Below are 25007 nucleotides of genomic sequence, written 5' to 3' on the forward strand. Positions count from 1 at the left end.
CCAGGGATGCAGGAGGTCAGCCCAGCATCCCCCACAAAGGGTCTCTGCACGGCTGTCTAAGGGTTAAAAGGAGTGACTCCGGATTCCTAGAAGGGTGAATGGGGGGGGGGTGAATGGGATGTCCTTGCTCCACCCTCCTCTTCTTGGAGGTCAGACTCAGCTGTCCCCTCTGGTGAGTTGGGGTTGAGGGGGGTCCCAGGGCTGCAGTGGGTGGAAGGGAAGAAGGAGGGGGAAGAGAAGCCCCCAGGTGGGGGGGGGGAGACAGCCAGGCTCTGCCTCTACCTTTGCCTCCCCCAGGCCAGCAGCCCTCCCTGGTGAGTCCCTTTGGGAGGATGGGTGGGGGTCCCAGGGCTGCTTGGGGGTGGGTGGGAGAGGGAGGGGTGGGAGAGAAGCCCCCAGAGGGGGAGAGACACCCAGGCTCAAAAACCAGCCAAGGAAGGGAAGGGGGGTTGGGAAGACAGTGAAACCCCCCATTTGAGGGCGAATGAGGGTCCCAGACTGAAGTGGGTGGAGAAGAAGAAGGAGGGGGAGAGGAGCCCCCAAGTGGGCAGAGAGGGCCAGGCTCAAAGACAGTCAGCGAAGGGACAAGGGAGGGGCTGGGAAGACAAACAGTGGCACCCCCATCTGCATGTGGGTGAATGGAGGTCCCAGGCTGAAGAGGGAGGGGGACAGGAGCCCCCAGGGGGGCAGAGAGGGCCAGGCTCAAAGACAGCCAGCGAAGGGACAAGGGAGAGGCTGGGAAGACAAACAGTGGCACCCCCATCTACATGTGGGTGAATGGGGCTCCCAGGCTGAAGAGGGAGGGGGACAGCAGCCCCCAGGTGGACAGAGAGGCCAGGCTCAAAGACAGCCAGGGAAGGGACAAAGGAGGGGCTGGGAAGACAAACAGTGGCATCCCCCATTTGGATGGGGGTGAATGGGGGTCCCAGGCTGAAGTGGGTGGAAGAGAAGATGGAGGGAGGGAGAGAAGCTCCCTGAGACACCCAGTCTCAAAGTCCAGACTGTGAAGGTACAGGGAAGGGGTTGGGAAGAGGAACTGTGGCAACCGCTCCCCCCTTTCATGCCAAGCTTTTGGTCTGCCCTTAAAGGGGTTTATTTTTATGTTGGTGGGTTTGTTGACCTGGACAATGTCAGAGCTGGAATGGAGAGACCCAAGAGTGTCTGCACTGAAATCATGCATAAAACCTGCAGGACGAAGGAGGGATGCCGGAGAACCATATCTGAGGCCTGGGACTGTTCCTGAAACTGAGTGATTGGGGGATTTCAATGTGTATTTAATGTATGCTATATAGATGACACTGTTGATTGTTTGGTTGTCACTTTCTCGATCCAGGTTTTAAAAGAGGCAGGGGGTTAAGCATCATAGGAAGGAGAGCAGGAGTTTGCTGCTGAAAAGGATCCTTCCAGCATCCAAGCCGAATCCAGGGAGTTCGTTAAAGAGCTGAAATTATCAAAAGAAGGAGCTGAGAAGGACAAAGAACATAAGAAGAGCCCTGCTGGATCAGGCCAAAGGCCTGTCTAGTCCATCTTCTACATCTCACAGTGGCCCACCAAATGCTTCAGGGAGCACACAAGACAACAAGACACAACCTGCAGGTGAGCTCCCCCCCCCCACTAAACAGATGATAAAGCCTCAAATGTCTGCCCTGCAGAGAATGACATCCTTACATAGCCAATATCAAAATATCTGCATTATTCAATGCGTGTCTTGTATGTCAAGGACAATATTTTAGCCCTGAGACTGTTTCTGAAAATGGGGACGACAACTTTAAACTGTGTTGTGTTTTTAATATATGCTAGATCGGGGGTCTCCAAAACCCGGCCCGGGGGCCAGATGCAGCCCATGACCAGCCTCTATCCTGCCCGCGGCCAATCTCTGATCCCCTGAGAGACTCTGGCCCAGTTGACCAAACGCAACTGGAGTTGTGCTTGTGGGGTGGGGGAATGGGGGTCAATTTAAGTGTGTGCTTTATTTCTTAGGCTGTGTTGGTGGTCAGAGAAATCCTGGGCATTTGAACCCATTCATTTATTCATTCATCTAAGATCCATCTCTAATGTATTTATTTAAATTTTATTATTTAATTTTTTTTTCTGGTCCTCAACACTGTACCAGGTATTTGATGCCGCCCTTTGGCTGAAAAGTTTATAGAGACCCCTGTGCTAGATCTTTGATATTGATGTTGCTTGTTTGAACTATTGAATGTTTTGAACATTTTTTGCTCCTGATGTGAACAGAGGCAGGTGGAATTAAAATCGTAAGAGCTTCCACCCCCTGCATCTGTAAATGAGGTTTTTCCCCACATCAGCTCTGATGGTCCTAGTTCCAGGACATCACCTGGAATGGACACAGCACCTGTCTGTAATGCTGCTACATCTCCATCTTTGGGACTCAGCGGTGTGGAAGGATAGCTGCAGGAGGACTGGACGGAGGCAGAAAAGAGAGCAGGGAAGGCAGGTTTCAGTGGTCAGGAAAAGTTTTGAAGGAGGATGTTTAGCAAGGAGATTTCAAAGGGGGGAGGGAGATGACCAGACAGGAAGAGAGGGGAAGAAATGGGGACAAAGTGGAAGAAGGAAGAAGCAAAGAAAGTGAATCTGGATGTGTGGGGCTCACTCCTTTTGGGCATTTCTGAGTCAGAACCAAAGTTATGGAACAAATAGGAAGAGCATTGCACAAGGAAGTGAAGTTATTAAAGAGCACGAAGGGTCAATGTCTTCTCATCCGTTATCTCCCTCACAGGCAGTGGGATGGCATCAAGGCCACATTCCAGACTGTCTCCTCTTTGGTACGGAGCAGAATCAGCAACTCCACAGCCTGCTCAGGTAAGGGGCGGATCACCAGAGTGATGTGCATGAAACAACTTGGCCACCTCCTTCTCTCTTGAAGGCCTTGAAGGAAGCCTTGTTGTCTGGTGTTGTAACGTTCAGGCAGCCCTTGATATTCACTAGGCTTTTATCTCAGGAGACCCCTGTGGATTAGGGCCTGAAAAACTCCAAACACGACTGAAGCTGTGCAGGCTTCCCTGGACCTCAGAATGCCCATTTGGGGCAAAAACAACTGCAACGTCCAGTTTCTTGGGAGGGGACAGATCAGAAGTGATGTATATCCCACCTTTCCCATGCCAAAGTAAATGCCCAAGGTAGCTTACAGAGCTCATAATAAATGTACAATGCATCATAACAGTAAGACAGGGAAAAAAGAGGGGGGAAAACACACCATAACAAGCCATTAAAACATTAATTTGAACCATTAAGCATTAAAACATTTTAAAAAGCGTTAGAGCAGAAACACAACACACATTCTCAAGCCATTGGGGGGAGGGAACAAATTAGTTCAGGGAAGCAGTCAAGCCACAGCACTATTATAGAGGGGATATTTGAGTGTAAGGGGGCCTTGGGATATTCTCTTTTAATGTGTAACTTGGTGTGTGAATGACCAGGAAATTCGTTGTTTCTCATGATGATGTAGGTCAGCAGTCTCCAAACTGCTGACCTATATCATGATATAGGAAAGGCATCCCTGCTTACCGTTCTGCCAGGGAGCCATCCTTCTCTGCTGCCAGTCTCCCCCAAACTGTTGTACAGTCCGCCATGCCTGCCCAGAAATCCAGGCACAGTGGCTGCTGCCAGAAGTGGCGGGCTAGAGCTCAGTTTGGGGGAGATCAGTAGTAGGGAAGGATGACTCGCCTGAAGAACAGTAAGTACTTTTCACGCAGGGTATAGAGCGGATAGAGAGACACTCTTTTCCCTTTCACATAACACCAGAACCAGGGGACATCCACTACAGCTGAATGTTGGGAGAGTTAGGACAACAACAGAAAATATTTCTTTACCCAGCGTGTAATTAGTCTGTGGAACTCCTTGCCACAGGAAGTAGTGACTGCTTCTTGCCTAGATACCTTTAAGAGGGGATTGGACAAGTTTCTGGAGGGAAAGTTCATCATGGGTTACAAGTCATGGTAGGTATGTGCAAAGTAGACATAGGCTGCCTCTGATTGCCAGATGCAGGGGAGGGCACCAGGACGCAGGTTGTGTCTGTTGACTTGTGTGTTCCCTGAAGCATTTGGTGGGCCACTGTGAGACACAGGAAGCCAGACTAGATAGGCCTTTGGCCTGATCCAGCAGGGCTCTTCTTAAGTAGGAAAAGGCAGTGCGCCAGATCTGATCCGCGAGCCGGAGTTAAGAACATAAGAACATAAGAACAGCCCCACTGGATCAGGCCATAGGCCCATCTAGTCCAGCTTCCTGTATCTCACAGCGGCCCACCAAATGCCCCAGGGAGCACACCAAATAACAAGAGACCTCATCCTGGTGCCCTCCCCTACATCTGGCATTCTGACTTAACCCATTTCTAAAATCAGGAGGTTGCGCATACACATCATGGCTTGTACCCCATAATGGATTTTTCCTCCAGAAACTCGTCCAATCCCCTTTTAAAGGCATCTAGGCTAGACGCCAGCACCACATCCTGTGGCAAGGAGTTCCACAGACCGACCACGCGCTGAGTAAAGAAATATTTTCTTTTGTCTGTCCTAACCCGCCCAACACTCAATTTTAGTGGATGTCCCCTGGTTCTGGTATTATGTGAGAGTGTAAAGAGCATCTCCCTATCCACTCTGTCCATCCCCTGCATAATTTTGTATGTCTCAATCATGTCCCCCCTCAAGCGTCTCTTTTCTAGGCTGAAGAGGCCCAAACGCCGTAGCCTTTCCTCATAAGGAAGGTGCCCCAGCCCCGTAATCATCTTAGTCGCTCTCTTTTGCACCTTTTGCACCTTTTCCATTTCCAGTTTGGAAATTTCCAGTTTCCATTTCCAGTTTTTCCATTTCCAGTTTGGAGAGCCCTGATGTGGATAAGCAGGGTTTCTTGAAAGGCTTAGAACTGTCGGTGAAATGGTCATACAGCAGTGGTGCCAGGGGAATCTACCTTGAAATGGGTGCAGAATTACCTAGGCTCCATGCAGAATGCTGGTGCAATAGAATGCAGATGTTTTGATACAAGGTACAGTGGTGACTGAAGTTGCATTCTCAGAGGGCAAACATAAACTCTGAGTCCAGGAGATGCAGAGAGAGGGCTACAGGGTTGTGTTCAGTGGAGACAGAAAGTGAGATTATGTTCTTCCTTCTATGAAATGTGATGGGGGGGGAGGCGGGGGATTATGTACACCAGAGTTGGAAGCTTAACCAGAATCCTTAAGAAATATGGCCGTAATGTCAGAGAAGTGTCATTCCTGTCGTTTTTGTGTACAGAAGTTCTGGGAATACAGTGCACATTAATGCTGGCATAGGGAGCTGGTAGAACTGTTGCTTGGTATCAGAGTCCATATTGTTCTTTATTATCATGAGAGGTCATAACATAGTCAGGAAAGAAAAACAAAGGACAAGGGAGCATAATCACTAACAGAGTAAAAAAAAAAAGGGATGGGGGAGATCCATCCATTACAAGATGGAGGGAGCAGGGTGCTTGTGTGTGTGAGAGAGAGAGCAAGAGAAGATGGTTGAAGGTTCTGACAGGCTGTGGTTCTGACATGGCAGCAGGAAGAAGATGACTTGCAGCAAGACCAGGCCTCAGAGAATGTCAGTTGCCCTCCAGTTCCAGGTAGCACATGTGTTAAGAATGAACTCTGCTGTTAGAGGAGCTCATGAAAGCAAAACAGTGCTGAGTTTGGAGCACTGGGGGGATGAGGTCTTAGAGAGGGCCAGGGAAGGAGGGCCATAAAGGAACCCCGCACAGCAGTTATGATGGAAGTTGCTGATCCAAGAGGAGAGAACGAGGGTGTGTCAGAACTCCGGGATCCAAGACTGCAAACTGACACTGGCCAGTCCACTTGCAGGCAAGCAGGAGTGTGTTTGGGTAGGGAAAAAATTCAAAAAAAGTGCAGTAAAGAGTTCCATGCTTGCTGTGAGGACCAATGAAGCTTCTTTGCATGGCTGAAGTTGGCCCCAGTCTCTCCAAGAGTCTATCCAGCCCCACTTGGGCAGGGGGATAACCAGGACTGTGGAATGCTAGCCCCCTCTGCAAGCTGGGATCCAGTTGCAAAGTCCTGCTCCCCTCTCTCATGCATAAACATATTTGATTGATTCTAGAATGTTTATAAAAATGTATCTATGTGCGTACCAAAATCTACTGGAAAGAAGTTTAAATTACCTTCTGTGTCCCACGTACTACATGGATATTCACAGTGTTTGCCAATGTTTTCTAGACCGCTTTGCAATGACAGGTCAGTTATCCTGCCTCTCATGCGAATATAGTAGCTGTGATCACTCATGTGGTATTTCCTTCAGGACCCCGTGCATCTCAGAGGGTTTATTAATTTTTATTAACGAAATAAAAATTGTTGGCATTTGTTCCATCAGAAAAGAAAGAAGAAAATGCCCAAGCAACCACCTCGTCAGATGGTGGTTATACCAGGTATACTGCAGAAAACTTGGGTGCTGCCACCTTAATTTCTCTTTTCAGATGGAGCAAAGAGCAGGGGGATGCTATATCCAAATGGTGGGACATTATTTGTGAAGAGGAACTTTTTTTCCTGTCCAGGATCCAGTGTCCTTTGAGGAGGTGGCTGTGCGCTTTACAGCGGAGGAGTGGGCTCTGCTGGATCCAGGCCAGAAAGCTCTGTACAAGGAAGTCATGCTGGAGAATTACTGGATCGTGGCCTCTCTGAGGGGTAAGGATGCCCTCTGCCTCTCCAGGGGAATGTAGGAATTATCAGGCTTACCTGCAGGGAGTATGGTTAGCCATCACCGGTGCCTGATGACACCAATGAAACACTGGGCTCTGATTGGTCTGTTGCAGTTGGAGCATGATGATGGAGTGTGGGGGGAGAGGGTTTACATTTCAATGGAAGTAGAACCAGAAGTCAAGGTTGGTTTTGTCTTCTCCTGATGCCAAGAGTCACGTCTATTGACCAGATCACCTTCAGGACTTGTGGCTGACACCATTTTTTACTTGATCTGTCATGGCATCTTCCAAGGCCTTTGGAACCTGCTGTTTTGCCAGCCCTCTTTGGGCATCAGAGCCACACAGAGGAACCAGCAACCTCTCCCCCTCGCTGCTCGCCCTGTTTCCCTCTATCTCACTGGGAATTGTTAAGTCAGAGAGATGGGGGTCTGGGAAAACGGTTTGGGAGAACAGAAACCACAACAGTTACACATTAACAAAAGACATTTAATTACTTAAAAAAACATTTGGTACTAAAACAATAAAGCTGAGCTCCTAGATTTAATTCTTCCTAACGCTTACCTGGACAGCAGCTTCAAAATGACTTCTGGTCTGCAAAATGGAGTCAGACTGAACCAGAGATTTTACCATGTTCAACACAGCTGGAGGTCAGCTTAGGATATGGTCTGTTCGGGAAGACTTGATATTTTGTAGAAGAAAGTATCACATCTCGTTTCCTTCTCAGAGGAATTTCCCAAACCTGCCTTCATTTCCAAGCTGGAAGATGGGGAGTGTGTGTTTTTGCAGGATCTCCAAGAAGAAGACAAATCAGCAGGTAACTTGCTTTGTGTAGTACTTAACACAGCAGTAACTTCAGCTAGGACAATATTGGCTGAATAGAGACACCATGATAGAAACTCCTCCTCCTCCTTTCTGGGTTGTGTTGGCACTAGTTAGGGTGAGTTGGCAAAGTACAGTGGGTGCTCCAAATCCACGGGGGTTTGGTTCCAGGACCCCACGCAGATACTAAAATCTGCGGATGGTAAAATTCTGGCATATATGGAGGACCAACTGGAAGGGAAGGTGAGAGGTAGGGTAGCACTAGACATCTCACCCCTGTTCTTGGCGGCACCCCTGCAAGACTCACCAGCTTCCAGGTGGATCAGAGTGCCTGCCACCATCCTGAAGAGGAAGGGGAGAAGGCTTGGCAGGCTGACAGGCAGGAATGAGCTACAGAGCTATCCACTGGCGGGGCTGTAGCGAGAGTGTGGCAAGGGTTTGGCAGCATCGCTCTACTCCTGCAGCCTCTACCTTTCATAAAGGGAAGGCAAAGAATGGCAGGCTTGCCTGCTTTTGCAGCAGCTTCACTCCTGCAGTGCAGAGCAATGGCTACAAGGGCAGAGGCAGTGCTGCCATCCCCTTGCCACCACCTGCACAGGTGGGCAGGACCACGCCCTTCATCTTCTTGCTTTTCTGCCCTCTCTGGGCCATCTCTTCCTCTTCCAAATGGTGGCAGACACTCTGATCCAGCTAGGAGTCAGTGAGACTTGTTGGGGTGCGGTCCTGTGGATTGAAAAATGCAGTATATGAAAAAAAATTTCAAATACAATATTTTTCAATCCGCAGTTGATTAAATCCATGGATGTGGAACCCGTGGATACGGTGGGCCCTTTCTGCTTCTGTGCCATTCTGATCTCTTCACCTGCAAACCACGACAGCAACTTGGCCTAGCTGTAGTCTGAAAATGTTAGTGTGATTTGAGTTTCTGATACTCTGGCCTCCACTTTCCTGTCCACATCACAAGCTCCTCAAAGGATGCCAGACCCTGATGGAAGACAGTCCCAAACCAACCCCACCCAGCAAATGCAGGAGCCAAGCTGCTGCCAAGCTGCTGCCAGGGCTTCCAGGAGATGAGACCAGAATGTTAAAGCTGTGCTGTGCTGACTCATCCTAACCAGTGCCAAGTCTCCCCAGAAAGGAGGGCAGTTTCTGTTGTGGGGAAGGATCCTCCCCACAGTACTTGGGAGGAGAGCAGTGATGTTTTGCTCTGTGTTGATTCCAATGAGTACTTATCAACTTGCACCACCTCTGAAATCAGTGCAGTTTCATCAGGATCGTGACTGGGATCTGAGTGGGCCATGGGGTTTGATATACTACGTCCCCGTCCATCACCCTCTCATTCTAGCTCCACACTGGTGGAGCTGCTCTGATGGCACGGCTGTGGTGCCCTTCCATTCCACTGACATACAGCATGTCTTTGGTGTTGGGAGTTTCTGGGTCTGCTCAGTTTGGGGTCATTGCAGCAGAGGGGTGTATCTCACAGGTCATGGGAACTAACAGTTGGTTGTGAGAGACCAATTTGGGGAATAAAGTGCAGTACCACACTGATTTATTACAACATTGATGTGTGTGTGTATCCACGCATTCACACACACACAAGGTTCAAGTGCCAGATAGTTCCCAAAGCTTGCCCACTTGCCACTGATGGCCATTGCAGTTTGGGTGTGGAATAGAGGTCTTTTATGATGTCTGAGTCCTCCAAAATTTTGTGAAGAACCTTCCATTTGACTCTTGGACTCTGTGGCATCTGTCATTCTCCTCCCAAATCTTCTTCTGCCCTAGACTGTCTCCTGCCTGTTTCTCCTTTCAGGAAGATGCAGTAACTGCTTGGTCTAAATCAGAGGTGTCCAAAGTTTTTTGCAGGAGGGCCACATCATCTCTCTGACACTGTGTCAGGGGCCAGGGAAAAAAAGAATTAATTTACATTTAAAATTTAAATAAATTTACATAAGTTTACATAAATAAACATATTAAAGATGAACTTATATGAATGCATGACGGTCTTGCAGTAGCTCAAGGCCTATAAAAGGCCTTGCACAAAGCAAGGCCAGCCTTTCCTTTGCTTCTGCTACTGCATCACAGACGTGAAACAGCAAGCAGTGGAGGAAGCCCTCATCCCACAGCTTACGCAAGAGGTCAAACAGTCACCCTTACGCTGAGAGCAGTTGCGTCTGGCCAGTGCAGGCTCCAACAAATCTCCGGAGGGCCAGAGGCTCATTGGAGACTGGGGGCTCCCTGAGGGCCGCATTGAGAGGCCTCGAGGGCCGCATGTGGCCCCAGGGCCGAGGTTTGGGCACCCCTGGTCTAAATCAAGGTTGGACTGATCATGTCCTGACATCAGCATGAGCACCAAAGAGACAGGGTTTTGCAGATGTGCCCTGACTGATCTCCAGCCTGTGAGGAACTCTTCCTCCAGACTGATTTGTTTCTTGGTGCTCCAGCCCATTTAGTATTTATTGCTGTCTTGGAGCAACTCACCAATAAGCCGCAGTGTACAAATTAAGTGATGTTTTATTATCTCTATGAGGATAACATGACATTAAAGCTACTGTGAGGCCTCAGAGAATTCAGAGGGAGGCCCCTTCTCATGACTTCTCCATAAAAATGTTGCCTACCAGGGATAAAAAAGCTGCCTCAATCCCAGAACCAGGCAGGCTGCAACAAGCCACACAGTCCTAATTTTCCGCTCCTGTAGCTTATTGAGAGTCGGTCTCTGCACAAAGCTGCAATCCTATCCATCCTTTCCTGGGAGTCAGTGCTACTGAATCCACTGGGATTTACTTTTATGTATGCCTAGATGTCTCCTTTAGATGCCCCATTCCTCGACTGCACTGCTAACCAAGACCCTCTCTCTCTGTTCCAGCAAGCAATGGAGAAGACAGTGAGGATCAGAGGCAGCGACAGGGGGTGTCACCAGAAATGACCATGCATGACATAAACGACGTGACTTTTAGAGACCAGGATGAATCAGGGAGGCAGGAGGGAAGCTCAGCGTCTGTCTGGAGGACTGAATCAGTTCTTTGTCAGGGTTATGACAAGCATGAAATCCTAATCAAACAGGAGCGTCTCAAGGGGAAGAGAAGGAATAAGCGTCCTTTGCACGGGGACAGAATCACTTGTACATCCAACATTAATAAACACAGCAAAATCCCCAGAGAGAAGAAAATATTTAAAGACTCTGAGTGGAGAAATAGCTTCAGTACAAGCACTCGTCTTGCTTCCCTTGAAAAGATACATGAAAGGGAAAGTACTACACATCATAAAAGCTCAGGGAAGCAGGAAGTAAATCAGACAGAGAAATGGAAAACTACATCTGTTACTCATCAGGGTGGGAATTTCATTCTAGTCATTCCAGAAAAAGGAATTGGAAAGAGGACGGAGAAATATCCTCAATTAGCAAATACCTTCAGCAGTAAATCAGAACTTGGAACACATCAAAGAAACCACAAAGGAGAGAAGTTATTTAAATGTCTGGAGTGTGGAAAGAGCTTCAGTCAGAGCTCAAGCCTAACTTTGCATCTAAGAATCCACACAGGGGAAAAACCATACAAGTGCTTGGAGTGTGGAAAGAGCTTTAGTCAGAGCACACACCTGACCTTTCATCAAAGAACCCACACAGGAGAAAAACCATACAAGTGCTTGGAGTGTGGAAAGAGCTTCAGGCAGAATGCACACCTGACCTTTCATCAAGTAACCCACACAGGGGAGAAACCCTATAATTGCTTGGAGTGTGGAAAGAGCTTCAATCGAACCTCAAACCTGACTCTGCATCAAAGAATCCACACAGGGGAGAAACCATATAAATGCTGGGACTGTGGAAAGTGCTTTAGTCAGAGCTCAGGCCTGACTGTGCATCAAGGAACCCACACAGGGGAGAAACCATATAAATGCTTAGAGTGTGGAAAGAGCTTCAGTTACAGAAAAAGCCTGACTTTGCATCAAGGAACCCACACAGGGGAGAAGCCATATAAATGCTTAGAGTGTGGAAAGAGCTTCCGTGACAGTGGGAGCCTGTCTGCTCATCAAAGAACCCACACAGGGGAGAAACCATATAAGTGCTTGGAGTATGGAAAATGCTTCACTGCAGGCTCACACCTGGCTGTGCATCAAAGAACCCACACAAGGGTGAAACCATACAAATGGTTGGAATGTGGAGTTTCAGTAGGAGTGATACCCTGACACTGCATCAAGGAACCCAAACAGGGGAGAAACCATTGAAATGCTTGCAGTGTGGAAAGAGCTTCAGACAGAGCTCCAATCAGACAGCATACCAAACAGTCCATAGGGGGGAGCATCCACATAAGTGTTTAGAGTGCAACTCCTGACAGTTGAACTCATTCCTTATAGTTCATCAACAGAGTCACACAGATGAAGAACTACTCTGCTACTCTTGTGTGTCCTCCGTTAGAGATTGGCAAAATGAACCCCTGCATCAAAGAACACCCTTCTGCCATCTCTCGTTCTACAAGAATATGTTTGATAGTGAGCTACCTCATTGTGGGGAGAAAGAGGTGGCCACAAGCGGGTTGGACCTGTTCAAGGAGGACAGGTCTGTAAATGGCTGCTAGTCCTGATGACTGTGTGGGATCTCTGGGTCCAGCGAAAGTGTAGCTCTGAATCCCAACTGCAGGGGTGAGGGAGACATACACCTTCTTATCCTGCTTTGGGGCTTCCTAGAAGTGGGTGGTGGACCACTGTGGGGAACAGGATGGTGGACTAGATGAGCCCCCTTTGGCATGATCCAGCCAGACTTTCCTTATGTTCCAGGTCATGCACTTCCTGGGCCCTGCCTCTATTGCTCTGCAGACTGATTCCCTGTTGAGGGTCTTCCATGGTGCTCTGTGTGTCCAAGTCAGTCAGTGCAGAATGCAGCAGGAGTGGCTGAGGCGAGCCAATTTCTTGATCATGTTAAATTGCTGCATTACCAGTTTCATTGTCTTCTGATTTGGTTTTGGGCCCAATTCAGAGTACCGATTTTAGTCTATAGAGTCGTAAACCGTTTCGGAGCTAACTGTTCAAAAGGGACCAGACTTGTCTATATGAATCTGCCCACACACTCCACACTGCCCTCCATAGAGGGCCTGCTGCGGGCCCCATCTCTATCTAGGGTTGGTTGTTTGGCAACCTTCAGTCTTGAAAGACTATGGTATAAGCCTACAGCACCTGATATTCCCAGTGGTCTCCCATCCAAGTACTAACCAGGCCTGACTCTGCTTAGCTTCTGAGGTCAGGCATGTGCAGGGTAACAGTTGCTAGCACAGGCTTGAGAGATGGGCCACTCTCAGGACAGGTGCCCAATTTATGGGATATTTTAACATCCTTTTAGCTTCTCTCTTTGGATGCCTACCAGAAAGAGTTTTTTATTTTGGTCATCTTGATTTGCTGTTTTGTAATGTGCCATTTTGTAATGATTTGCCTTTTATAAACTAGTTTCTGCTGGTGTTGCACATTCTCTTGTGGTATTAGCTCCATTTTTAGACTCTTCTGTTACACTGTATTTTTGTAAAGGAAGTTTTTAACTGTCTAAGAAGCTTCATTATGGAGCGAAAACGCAATTTGGTTACACCAGTGGTTCTCACACGTTTAGCACCAGGACCCACTTTTTAGAATGAGAATCTGTCAGGACCCACCGGAAGTGACATTATCAAGCTGGAACATTTTAGCAATCCTAGCCTGCAATCCTATCCACACTGACCCAGGAGAAAGTCCCATTTACTATCATTGTTAAAGAATATACATAGTAGTTGGCAACCTTCAGTCTTGAAAGACTATGGTATCGCGCTCTGAATGGTGGTTCTGAAACAGCATCTAGTGTGGTTGAAAAGGCTGATTCGGGAGTGACAATCCCTTCCACACTGGGAGCAAGTGCAGTCTGTCCCTGGTCTGTCTCCTTGGCTATGGGCCTTCCTTCTTTGCCTCTTTGCCTCAGTCTGTTGGCCAAGTGTCTCTTCAAACTGGGAAAGGCCATGCTGCACAGCCTGCCTCCAAGCGGGCCACTCAGAGGCCAGGGTTTCCCACCTGTTGAGGTCCATTCCTAAGGCCTTCAGATCCCTCTTGCAGATGTCCTTGTATCGCAGCTGTGGTCTTGTATCGCAAGCTGTGTCCTTGTATCGTGCTTTCCTTGCACGAGTTCTCCATAGAGGAGATCCTTTGGGATCCGCCCATCATCCATTCTCATGACATGACCGAGCCAACGCAGGCGTCTCTGTTTCAGCAGTGCATACATGCTAGGGGTTCCAGCTCGTATATTCCAGAATATACATAGTAGCTTGGTAAAAGCACAGGTCTGTCATGTTTCCCCAAATGCAGTTACATACCAGGGTAGCATCAAGTCTCATATATTAAAAATAAAATATTGAAATGAATGGGGACCCACCTGAAATTGGTTCACAACCCACCCAGTAGGTCCCAACCCACAGTTTGAGAAACACTGCCTTATAATAGATAAGACTGTGAACCTAGGCATAGGACAGCAGCTAGCGTGGATGTCCCCAAGGTGTTTTGATACAAATCTTGACAGGGGGAATAGTCAATTGCTTATAGTTACACAGGAATCTTTCTCATATGACTGCAGGCGGCAATTCTCTGTGTCAGGTATGAATAGGCTGTCTTGTCGTTCCCAGGGCAGAGACAGAACACACCGAGCTGCTGCCTAAGGAGGGTGTTCATAGGATCTCTGCAAGAGTCACTGCTCTGGTCTGGCCCCCTTTCAATCAGCCTTTGCTGACTGTGGAAAATGTGGCAATTATTCCATATGTCTTTGCAATGGGGTGACAATCTTCTATACATTTGCTTTGTACTAAAATGCAAGTAGTTAATTGTAAGGTATCAGCATACTGGTATTGGACACCCCCTTCCTCCAGATTTGTTACCAGGGATGTGAGATTTGCTTGGTGGGGCTTCCAATGTGTTGCCCTCCCCCATCTCTCTCTCTCTCTCTCTCTCTCTCTCTCTCTCTCTCTCTCTCTCACAGCCCCTTTGGTACTGCAGACGCTAAAACTACTTGCAGAGCGAGAAGGGTAAACAGTTCTTCAAGAGGATCTGCTGAGCCCAGAGAATGGTGTAGCCAGGAAGAGTAGACCTGGTCAGTGGGAGCCCCACATAAGAGCAGTACAGAAAAACACTGGGAGCCACATTAAGAAGCCCTCACTTGTGCATCATCCCAGATTAGTCCCAAAGGTGGAGTTGTTCAGACGTGGAATGGTTGTAAGATTCAAACAATGAAATTAAGCCACAGGCTAAGGGCTCCCCTGTCAGTCTAGGTCAGGATATGAAACACCACCAGTGTGGGGGGGGGGGGTTGTTATACTTTGACAACAGTGACTCCATTAGAGACGAGTAAAACTAAATGCGTTTGCTTGCCAAGTTAGATCTGTCACAGATAGCTCAGAACCCAACAGCGTATGCTGCAGTAAACTATACAACCCACCAGTGGGTCCCAGCCCAGCTTTTGGTAATTTCATGGGTAGATTAGGCTATGTGCCTCAAGGGTTGAACAGCCTGCTACGGGGGGGGGGGTACTGCTGCCCAATCACCATATAGCCACAGAGGCTAGGGTGGCTGGCAAAGTGAAACTTTTTTTAGTTTGTCCCAATGCTAAGAAGTTTGGGAGCCACTGCAGTAGAGCCTACTGGTAAGTAAAGCCTGCATAAGTTGGGAACCTCAATTCTTGGTTTGGACAATTTCTTTAATGAAATGTTGGCCCTTTCTGAAGTCTATGAACAGTGGTCAGAGTCTGGATCTGTAGGTGGCACCCGCTTCTCACCCGCTGGTGAGAAGAGACAGGACTGCCTCCCATGCCACCCCTTCTTCAAATATTCAGATAGAGCTTTTGGTCTTGGAGCCAGACCTGAGCTAGCGGTTTTAGGCAATTTGTCCCAATCTGCCTTTGAGGTGGCATCTAAGGAGGTTCTGTAAACCATGAAGAAGGGCTTGGATCTTTCGGTCGAGGCCAGATGTCCTGCTTGTGAAGCTGGTCAATGCACAACGTACATCAAAAAGCCAGAAAACAATAACTCCAACATTGCTTGGCAAATTTTATTCTTCCTTCCAGGAGACTGAAGGACCAGAGAGGACGTATGGAAAGCCAGAGGATTCTCCCTCAGCAAGGCCTGTAAGTCACGCAAAGTGAACTTGCCTTCTCTCCCCAACCGCTGCTCAGACATCACTCATGCCACTTGCTCTCCTCCATGTGGCCTCCACCTTCTGGCAGAGACACCCCTGAGCATCCCTGTGCTCACAGTGAGGTCACCTTGGCTTCATGATGTCATAAAGTTGATCATGTCATAGAGGCACCTGCTGGGAGTTGTGGAGACTACCCATCCTCCCATCCCATCCTCACCCTAGTCAGCCATGTTGAACTGCCAGTGTTAAAGTTGCTACCAGCTCCCAGAAGCACAATCTTTACATGCCAACATATCTAGATGCCAGTCTGGCACGATCAATTGTTTCACCCAGAATCCATACACACAAAAATGACATGTGGGCAGAGTTGCCCTGATGAAGTAGGGCACTCCGTGCAGCCATTGGCTGCCCCCAGCCCTTGGGCCATGTCTGTACACCAGTCACTTCCAGGGTGCACCCATTTCTTCTGGAACTTGTTTTCACAGAAGCTCCAGCAGGATGTTGGACAACCTGAAGGCCAATGGGGTCTCGGGTGGCACAGCAAAGCCAGCTGGCAGTTGCAGGAGCGCAAGGGTTGAGGGTGCACTCCCTCACCAGCTCTCCAAGAGTGGCGAAAGGCACATGACTCTGCAGCTGCCAGATGGCTCTTCTGGGACTCAGTTTGAATAATGCAGGAACATGATTGGATTGGATCCTAGCCCTTCCTTGCACAGGCTTGGAAAGATTGCCATGACCTCCCAAATCTTTTTTAAAATAAATAAATAAATAGTTTCATCAGAGGTCTGTGTTTCATTATATTCTTTTAATCATTCCCTTAAAGTTCGCTCTATCAGTCAGTAACAACTGTGTTCAGGACTCTGAACAGAGAGGAATGGATGGTTTCTGCTACAAAAATAACACCCAAGGTGGTTCTCAAACTTTTAGCATCAGGACCCTCTTCTTAGAATGACAATCTGTCCAGGTCTCACCTCAGGAGACCTATAGGGGTCAGCATGCCTTACCTGGAGGTAAAGGGAAACGTTTTCCCTTATCTCTGACTAAGCTGCTTCTATCCCATGCCAGATCCCATGCCAGATACAGTGCAAGCCTCTTGGCTTACCTGTTCCAGTACAGGACAGGATTGCGCCCTTAATTCCTTAGTCAGTAGGTCTTCTTGAGGTCTGCCAGAGGTCATCTGCCGTGAAGACAGATGTTTGAAACAGCTCAATGTCCAGTTCAGGTCTCCAAGACCAGGCTGCAGTGAGCATGAAGGACACACCCAGGAAAGAAGCAACATGAACAGAGCTCTGATCCCAAAAGCACAGAAGTTGAGTCTGGACTCTGAGTTCTGCAGACTGAGGATCTGGACTCTTCTGTCTCTTTTCTTTCACAGCACTAAGGCAAGTTTCTAGCTCTTCTTATGCCCAAAAGAGGCTTGGACAGGTGTGGTCACTGTCAGGAAAATGCTAAAAATTAGGGAACTACTGATATGGTGCACTTTGGGTTGGGAGTCAGGCCTGTGGCAGGGTGGTGGGCTTGAAGCCCCCACCTCTCGGCTTCAGAGTCTTCCCATCCTGTGCGGCTGGAGGTGTGGGGCACAGAGAGCAGTGTCTCCAGGGCCTGATGCCGCGTCCTCGCAGGACCATCCCTGGTAGGTGGAAACCCCAGATAGGAGGACAAGCAGGTGGGCAGCAGCATCCAGAAGCCACCACGACCTGCCTGGGAGGCATCCCAGGACGACCTCCAGAGGGGGGCTGCGCACAAGTGGGAAGAACCTGGAAGCAGGGAATGGGATGCGGCGTCAGGACCGGAGCCAGGTGGGAGGACGGCAGGGGGAAGGGGCGCCCGGAGGGTCTTCCAGGCCTGCCCTGCTGTGCTGCAGAGTGACCAGGCAGGAGGGAGACGGGAAGCCCCCCCCCCCCGAAGCACCAGGCGGGGGACCAGCAGAGACCCCAGTCTTGCCCTTCGCTGCGCTTCAGATGCTGCGTCCAGGAGGAGGAGGAGGGAAGCCGTGCGGGAGATGCGCCTCCCGGGAGTGGAGGGTTCAGCCTGGATGCTCTGCCAGGAGTCCTTCCTCTGCACAGGCACCGCGAGGGTTAACAGGAGGAGTGAATGGGAAGCCAGTCCCTGCTCCGCCCCTTCCTCTGCCTCCCTCCTCCAGGCCTGCAGTCCTCTCTGGTGGGTCCCCCTGCGGCGGTGAGCGGGTCCCAGGGCTCCTGGGGTGGGAGGGAGAGAAGCACCAGAGGGGAGAGACAGCCAGGCTGAAAGGCCAGCCAGGGAAGGGAAGGGGGGGCTGGAGAGGAACTGTGACACTCCTGCCCCCCCCCCAGCTGCATGCTACCCTCTGGGGCTGCCTTAGAGGGCTCTGCTTCTGTGCTGGGGTGTGTGTGACAGGGACAAGGCCAAAGGGGGAGCAGTGTCAGAGCTGGAAGAGTGGCAGGAAGAGCTGGAGGCAGGAGGGACACCCAAGAACCGTGTTTGAGCCCTGGGACTGTCCCTGAAAGGGAAGGGGGTGGGGGTTTCTCAAGTGTCTTGTCTTTTAATTGCATATCCTTCAGATCCTCCCTCCTTGCTTGGACTCTTCTCAGCTTCTTTGCTCCTGACATGAACAGAGGCAGGTGGAATAAAACCCTTTCCTAAGAGCGCTGGAGTTTGCAGCCGAAAAGGATCCTTCCAGCATCCAGGCCTGACCCAGAGAAGACAAAGCCCCAGATCTCTGCCCTGCCCTCCCAGAGCCTGCGTCATCATTCCAGGTGTGTGTCAGTGGGGCGGGGGGGGGGGAATTTCATTCCACTTACACAGCTTTTCCTAATGTTTGCGTACCAGTTGACATGGTGCAGCTATTGGCAATATCACTGGAAGTAACTGGTGATGGCATCATCCCCAGTTACTTCCAGATTGAGAGGCCAGATGCGATGTGACCAACACCAGTAAGAGGCTCTGGGTGGAGGGGAGGGCTTTATCAAGTGAGGAGTAGCATGCTTTGCGGTTCTTGCTGCAAGCAGAACCTCCTTCCACCATTTGTTGCATGGCATTGCTGGTCCCACAGCCAGGCAGTAGGTGTCAGGTGCTTTCAGCCAAACATGGACGATAGGATCTGGCAGAGGAGGCCTGCTGGTCCCACCCCCTCCCAGGCCAGTTCCTCCCCCTGCTACACCCTCCCCCCCCCCCAGAATATCTCCCCACCATCCCGAAACTCTGCACCTCCAAGTACTGGGTCCAGCACTGACTGGTGCTAGCCCGGAACCAGCACTTCTTACTCCAAGAGTGCCACAAAAGTGCTTTATGGCACATTTACAAGCTGAGCTCCAGCACTATTGGCCCTTAGAGCTGGGCCCTTACAGACATAACTGAACTTCCACCCATGAATGATCTGGAAAACAGCCCTGCCAAGATGCCCCCATTACATCTGACTTCCTCCTGCTCTGTGGATTGGCAAATCAGGGTTTCCAACCAATCTAATTGCCTGAGTTCCAGGACATCACCTGGAATGGATACAGCACCTGTCTTGTGTGCTGCTCAAGGTCACTCCTAGGGACAGGGCTTGAACAGCTGCAGGAGAACTGACTGGAGGCAGACAATGCAGCAGGAAATGTGGGTCTCGGTGGATCTGAGACTCTTTGAAGGAGCAAGGACTGCAAGGAGGGGATGGAGGTGACTAGACAGGCAAGGAGGGGAAGAAACAGGAACCAGGTGGCAGAAGGAAGATTGTGAAGCAAGTGGATGTGAGTGTCTCACTCAACAGAGGCATTTCTGGGTTGGGGAAATCGTGTCAAGTTGCAGAAGGAAGAGGGCACGAAGGTTCAATGACCTCCCATCAGGCTTGTCTCCCTCACAGGCAGTGGGATGGCATCAGGGCCATGTTGCAGACCTTCTCCTCTTTCGCATGGAGCAGAATCAGCACCTCTGCAGCCTGCTCAGGTAAGGGGGGATCCCCAGAGCAACATGCAAGGAACACCTTGTCCTCCTCCTGTTTCCCAGGCCTTGAAGGAAACCTTTTTGTCTGGTGCTGTAAAATAGTGTAGTTGACCACTCAGAAGAGTGCGTGTGAACTCCAGAAGACTCCAACGGTTGGAGAGTTGGCTGACCAGTAAAATTCTGTAATTTGTCTCCTTTTATTGGGATGCCCTCACATGTTGTCTGATGTTCCTTTGAGTTCAGAATCTGTGTCTCTAAGCAGCTCTCTCCCTTTTCCACTGCATTGGGGGGGGGGCCCTCAATCATGGTGGCTGGAGTGAGGAGCAGCCTGGAGCCTTTTCTCCCCAGCTCTTCAGGAGTCCTTCACACACTGCACTGTCCTTCCAAACAGTTTTAAGCATCCTGCAAGTCTCGCCAGGGAGCCTCTGCCCCCTCTGCCAGTTTGACACCATGGCACAGCTGCTACTGCTTGCCATTCACTTCATCATGGTTGGTTTTAGATTTGGGGGTTTGAATGAATGCCAGATGGACGTTTGCTTGTGTGTGAGTGTGAGCAAGAGAAGGTGGCTGAAGACAGGCTGAGGTTGTGACGTGGCTGAACCCAACAGATTATGGCTCAGGGCAAGAGCAGCTCAGAGAACATTGGCTGCCCTCCTTTTCCAGACACACCTTCAGTGAGAGCAGCTGAGCAGAGCAAGCAGACAGCTACAAAACTGGAATGGCTGGCCATGTGTTAAGAACAAACTCTGCCCACAGGAAGAACAGCGCAGTGCTCAGTGGGCAGTGACTGAGGGGAGGAGGTCCTGGGGAGGCACTATGGCTGGAGGGGTCAAAAAGGGGCACAGCCAGCAGCACGATAGAGGTTGCTCACTCAGGACAGGCTGAGCGTGTGCATGTACAAACTCTGGCCTGCTATACTGGAGTCAGCTATTCCTGTTACATGCAGCACAGTAATATAAGGAGTTCTGTGCTTTTGTGTAAGCAACAATACAGCTTCTTTGCACCATCAAAGTGGGCAGCAGTCCCTCCAAGGAAGGCCACACCTGGGCATCCCTGTCTGGCCCGTGCTGGGACAGAAGGATTGCCGTGTTGTATATATGGTGAAACAGTGAGGCAGTCTGTGAATATTTCCTGGACCACTTTTCAATTGCTGGTAAGTCGTCCTGCCTCCCAGTCTAATACCATCGATGTGGCCACTGAATACCATAGAGGTGGTCACTCAAGCGATGTGGTATTTTTCATCAGGACCACGTGTGTCATACATGCATGGCGTCTGTTCAGTTAAAAAAGGGAGGAGAAAATTACGTGTAAAGAACTGTTCTGATTTGCTAAATATACTGCAGGAAAATACCAGTTGATCCCAACTTAATTACTCTTTCAGGCTGAGGGCAAAAGAGCAGAGAGATGTTCTATCGAAAGGGTGGAATGTTCTCTCTGGGAACAGAACTGTTTTTATTTTTTCCTTCCAGGGTCCGGTGTCCTTCGAGGAGGTGGCTGTGCGCTTCACAGAGGAGGAGTGGGCTCTGCTGGATCCAGGCCAAAAGGCTCTGTACAGGGATGTCATGCTGGAGAATTATGAGATGGTGGCCTCTCTGGGTAAGGGTGTTCTTCATTCTTGGTATGTAGGAACCAAAAATATGAGCTGCTATTCTTGTTTCCCACTGTTAGAATTGCACAATAAAATGTAAGTTATGTAGGGTTGGAACTTGTGTTCTGAACATGCCTTGAACATGTTCCTTGCTGTTAGAGAGCTGAGCACGGCCTGACTGATGCTTTCTGGACCTGCAAAATGCACCACTTGTACCTGACAGTGCTGGTCATGCCTCCTCCAGTCCTTCTTTATTGTTCAGCTTCTTTCCCCATGAATTGGTGGTTTGTCGAGGACTAGGCACTGCTACTGGGGGGATTTTGGGTGACCTGGCTGTTGGTCCTATCACCAGGGGAATGTGGGATTTCTCAGGCTGACTGAAGGGGCTGTGTATCCATGACCTGTACCTCATGTCTCTAGACAAACACTAAACAGTTACATTGGGGTCATGACGTCGGTGTGCTCTGGTTCCCTCTATGGGAGGTTTCAGGTCTAAAGTGAAGGGGGGCAGGATTGAAGATTATTTCTCCCGACTTCCACATATGTTTTCCAGATCACCTCCAGGGCTTGTGGCTGATGTCATCTTGGACTTGGTCTGTCTTGGCACCAAGAAAGTCTTTTGGAACATGCCACTTTGCAAGCCCTATTTGGGCATCAGAGCCAAACAGACCACTGGAGTCCTCCTTCTCTTGGTTTTCTTTAGTGACCAGATCTTGATACTTTTTCTTGTTAGGAGAAAAGGCTTTGTACAGGAGGAGGTTTAACTGCCATTATGAGTCACAGGATAGCCCTGGGGTGTGTTGGCCCATAAAGCCACTCCTTCTCCAGCATGTGGGAAGTTTTCATTTAAGAAGGAATGAGAAATCGAGATTATTTTCATCTCTTTCTGATTCCAAGAGCCATGTACGTTTGCCAGACCACCTCCAGGACTTGTGGCTTATGCCGTCTTGGACGTTGTCTGTTGTGGCACCTGCAAAGTCTTTGGAACCTGCTGATTTGCCAGCTCTATTTGGGCATCAGATCCAAGTACAGAAACTGTCAACTTAAGTCCTCTTTCTTCCGGTTTTCTTCAGTGACAGATCTTAGCACTTTCTCCTGCTATAAAAAATGGGTTTGCTGAACAAGAACGTTGTGAACCGAGAGGAACACAAGGAGTGTCTTTGCCCTTTAAGCTCTTCCTGCTCAGCCTGAGCTTGTCTGGGGAGGCATTCGTGGTGTTCTGGGACAGAGGGAATCTGCCTTCTGAGTCAGATCCGTCTGATTCAGTACTGTCTACACTGATTGACAGCAGCTGTCCAGGGGTTCAAGCAGGGATGTCTCCTAGTCCTCTCTTGAGTTGATGCCAGGGATGGTTTCTGGGTCTTTTGTGTGCAAAACAAGTACTCATTCACTGAGCTATGGCTGTTCCAGGTTGAGAATCTGGAGCTCTGGTCTTACTGAGAGTCTTGCTGAGGAGATGAAAAGGCAGGAGAAGGCCACCTCTTTTCTCTGCTTGCCTAAATTCCCAGTCACTTTGCAGAGAGGGAATTGCCAGAAGAGGAGGGGGACAGCTTGTGTGTTAAGGGACAGCCTTCTGGTTAAGGCTCCCCTTTCATGTGCTGAGAGGTTGATGAGAGAAGCGTTGCTGGTTACACATTTGCAACTGGATTCCCAACTGGTCCCTCATTCCAGCACTCATGAACAGTGAGCCTGTACTTACATAAAGTACACTGACCCTTTCAGAACTGACTATGCAGCTCATTCATGTGCAGGTGTTCAGCGAGGGCACCTCTTGTCCTGTCCCATTCCAAGCCACTCTGGAGGTGGGGGGCAGTCATTTTGGAAAGGCTGGATATTTTGGAAGCAGAAGGAACTCATTCTCTTGTTTCTTTCTCAGAGGAGTTTCCTAAACCTGCCTTTGTTACCCAGCTGGAGGAAGGAGTGTGTGCATTTTTCCAGGAGCACCAGGAAGAAGAGGAATCAGCAGGTAATTCTATTACACACAACACTGCTTAATACAGCAGTAGCTTTGGATCAGTGTGTGCTGGCTGACTGGGGACACCTCACCTCTGTAAGCAAAATTTTGGCTACATATCCCCTAAGAGAAAATCAGATGTGATCCTGACCCCTGTGCCGCCCTGTGGCACAAATAATATGGCATTGAAACTGTTGTGAAGCCTTAGAAAATCCAGAGGGAGGACCCCTCTTGTGACTTTTCCAAAAAAACATTGGACACAATCCTAACCATGTCTACTTGGAAGTATGTCCTATTTTGTTCAATGGGGCTTACTCTCAGGAAAGTGTGGTTAGGATTGCAGCCATTATCTACAAGAGACAAAAAACCTGCTCCAATCCCAGGCTTAGTCAGGTTGCAACAAGCCAGGCAGTTGTAATTTTTTATTCCTGCACAGCACTGCACACCACTATGAATGGATTACTGAGAGGGCTACAATCCTAAGCAATGCTTTGAATGGCTGCCTGGGGGCCCCTCTGAAGAATACTAGAAATAAATTAATAAATACCTTCCTGGGAGTCAGTGCCACTGAACCTTCTGGGGTGCCCTGCTAAGGTGTGGACATTAGAGGTCCCATTTCTCTATTGGGCTGCTCATCATGCTTCTCTCTTTGTTCCAGGAAGCAACAGAGAAGAGGATGAAAGGAAACCACAGGGGCTGTCACCGGGAACAACCTTGCATGATGTACAGGAAGTAACTTTTAGAGACCAAGATGGATCAAGGAGGCAGGAGGGAAGGCCAGCATTTATATTGTCTGAGACAAGAAAGAGCTTCAGCACCAGCACAGATCTTATCTTCCATAGAAACACCCACACAAAGGGGAAAGTTGTGCATTATGACAGGCCAGAGGAGCAGCATGGAAGGGAGACAGAGGAATGGAGTAGTAAAGGTGATGCTCTTCACGAGAGGGACTTCAATGTTATCCCAGTTGATCCAGAAAAAGAAACTGGAATGAGGGGGAAGGAACATCCTCAATTGGCAAAAACCATCAGCTGTAAATCAGAACTTGGAACTCGTCACACAAACCGTAAAAGAGAAAAGCGATATAAATGCCTGGTGTGTGGAAAGAGCTTCAGTGAGAGCAGAGACCTGATTGTGCATCAAAGAACCCACACAGGGGAGAAACCATATCAGTGCTTGGAGTGTGGGAAGAGCTTCAGTCGAAGCTCGCACCTGACTGTGCATCAAAGAACCCACACGGGACAAAAACCATATAAATGTTTGGAGTGTGGAAAGAGCTTCAGTCATAGCTCACACCTGTCTGTACATCGTAGAACCCACACAGGGCAGAAACCATATCAATGCCTGGAGTGTGGAAAGAGCTTCAGTCAGACCTCAAACCTGTCTTTGCATCACAGAATCCACACAGGGGAGAAACCATATCAATGCTTGGAGTGTGGAAAGAGCTTCATTCAGAGCTGTGACCTGATTTTGCATCAAACAACTCACACAGGAGAAAAACCATATCAGTGCTTGGAGTGTGGAAAGAGCTTCAATCGGAGCTCACACCTGACTGTGCATCAAAGAACCCACATGGAGGAGAAACCATACAAATGCTTGGAGTGCGGGAAGAGCTTCAGTGAGAGCAGAGGCCTGACTGTGCATCAAAGAAACCACACAGGGGAAAAACCATATCAATGCTTGGAGTGTGGGAAGAGCTTCACTGAGAGCAGACGCCTTACTTTGCATCAAAAATACCACACAGGGGAGAAGCCATATCAATGCTTGGAGTGTGGAAAGAGCTACATTCTGAGTTCACAACTGATCCGGCATCAAAGGACCCACACAGAAGAGAAACCGTATAAATCAGGGAACGCCAAACTTGCTTTACATACGAGCCACATACAATAAATAGACTTCAGAAGTCTGAGAGCCACAATATTTAAGAAGCATTAAAATTTGTAAAAA

The 25007-nt window shown here is 49.1% G+C and overlaps 1 protein-coding gene across 4 annotated transcripts; it reads left to right on the top strand.

Annotated features, from left to right (window-relative positions):
* The first annotated feature begins 1362 nt into the window (after window positions 1-1362).
* On the top strand, window positions 1363-25007 carry LOC136640432 (zinc finger protein 665-like). Of its 4 annotated transcripts, none has more exons than XM_066615568.1 (6): window positions 1363-1596; window positions 2738-2820; window positions 6535-6664; window positions 7403-7492; window positions 10361-11561; window positions 24134-25007. In XM_066615568.1, exons 2-6 carry the CDS (start codon window positions 2746-2748, stop codon window positions 24948-24950), a joined length of 2313 nt encoding a protein of 770 aa, XP_066471665.1. In that variant the 5' UTR covers window positions 1363-1596; window positions 2738-2745; the 3' UTR covers window positions 24951-25007. The 4 variants fall into 4 exon arrangements, with proteins under 4 accessions (XP_066471665.1, XP_066471662.1, XP_066471663.1 ...); XM_066615565.1 differs by lacking the exons at window positions 1363-1596; window positions 2738-2820; window positions 6535-6664; window positions 7403-7492; window positions 10361-11561 and adding exons at window positions 17748-17778; window positions 18189-18353; window positions 19439-19521; window positions 20988-21114; window positions 22983-23072 and having other exon boundaries at window positions 23719-25007; XM_066615566.1 differs by lacking the exons at window positions 1363-1596; window positions 2738-2820; window positions 6535-6664; window positions 7403-7492; window positions 10361-11561 and adding exons at window positions 18186-18353; window positions 19422-19521; window positions 20988-21114; window positions 22983-23072 and having other exon boundaries at window positions 23719-25007.

This window comes from Tiliqua scincoides, chromosome 2, assembly GCF_035046505.1.
Source record: "Tiliqua scincoides isolate rTilSci1 chromosome 2, rTilSci1.hap2, whole genome shotgun sequence".
Classification (NCBI taxonomy): domain Eukaryota; kingdom Metazoa; phylum Chordata; class Lepidosauria; order Squamata; family Scincidae; genus Tiliqua; species Tiliqua scincoides.

What these genes read in the sequence shown, in the direction of transcription:
- LOC136640432 (XM_066615568.1), top strand. Translation starts at nt 2,746, where the DNA reads ATGGCATCAAGGCCACATTCCAGACTGTCTCCTCTTTGGTACGGAGCA. An exon ending in CAACTCCACAGCCTGCTCAG is followed by an intron (nt 2,821 to 6,534) that starts GTAAGGGGCGGA and finishes TTTCCTGTCCAG; the next exon opens with GATCCAGTGTCCTTTGAGGA. An exon ending in AGAAGAAGACAAATCAGCAG is followed by an intron (nt 7,493 to 10,360) that starts GTAACTTGCTTT and finishes TCTCTGTTCCAG; the next exon opens with CAAGCAATGGAGAAGACAGT.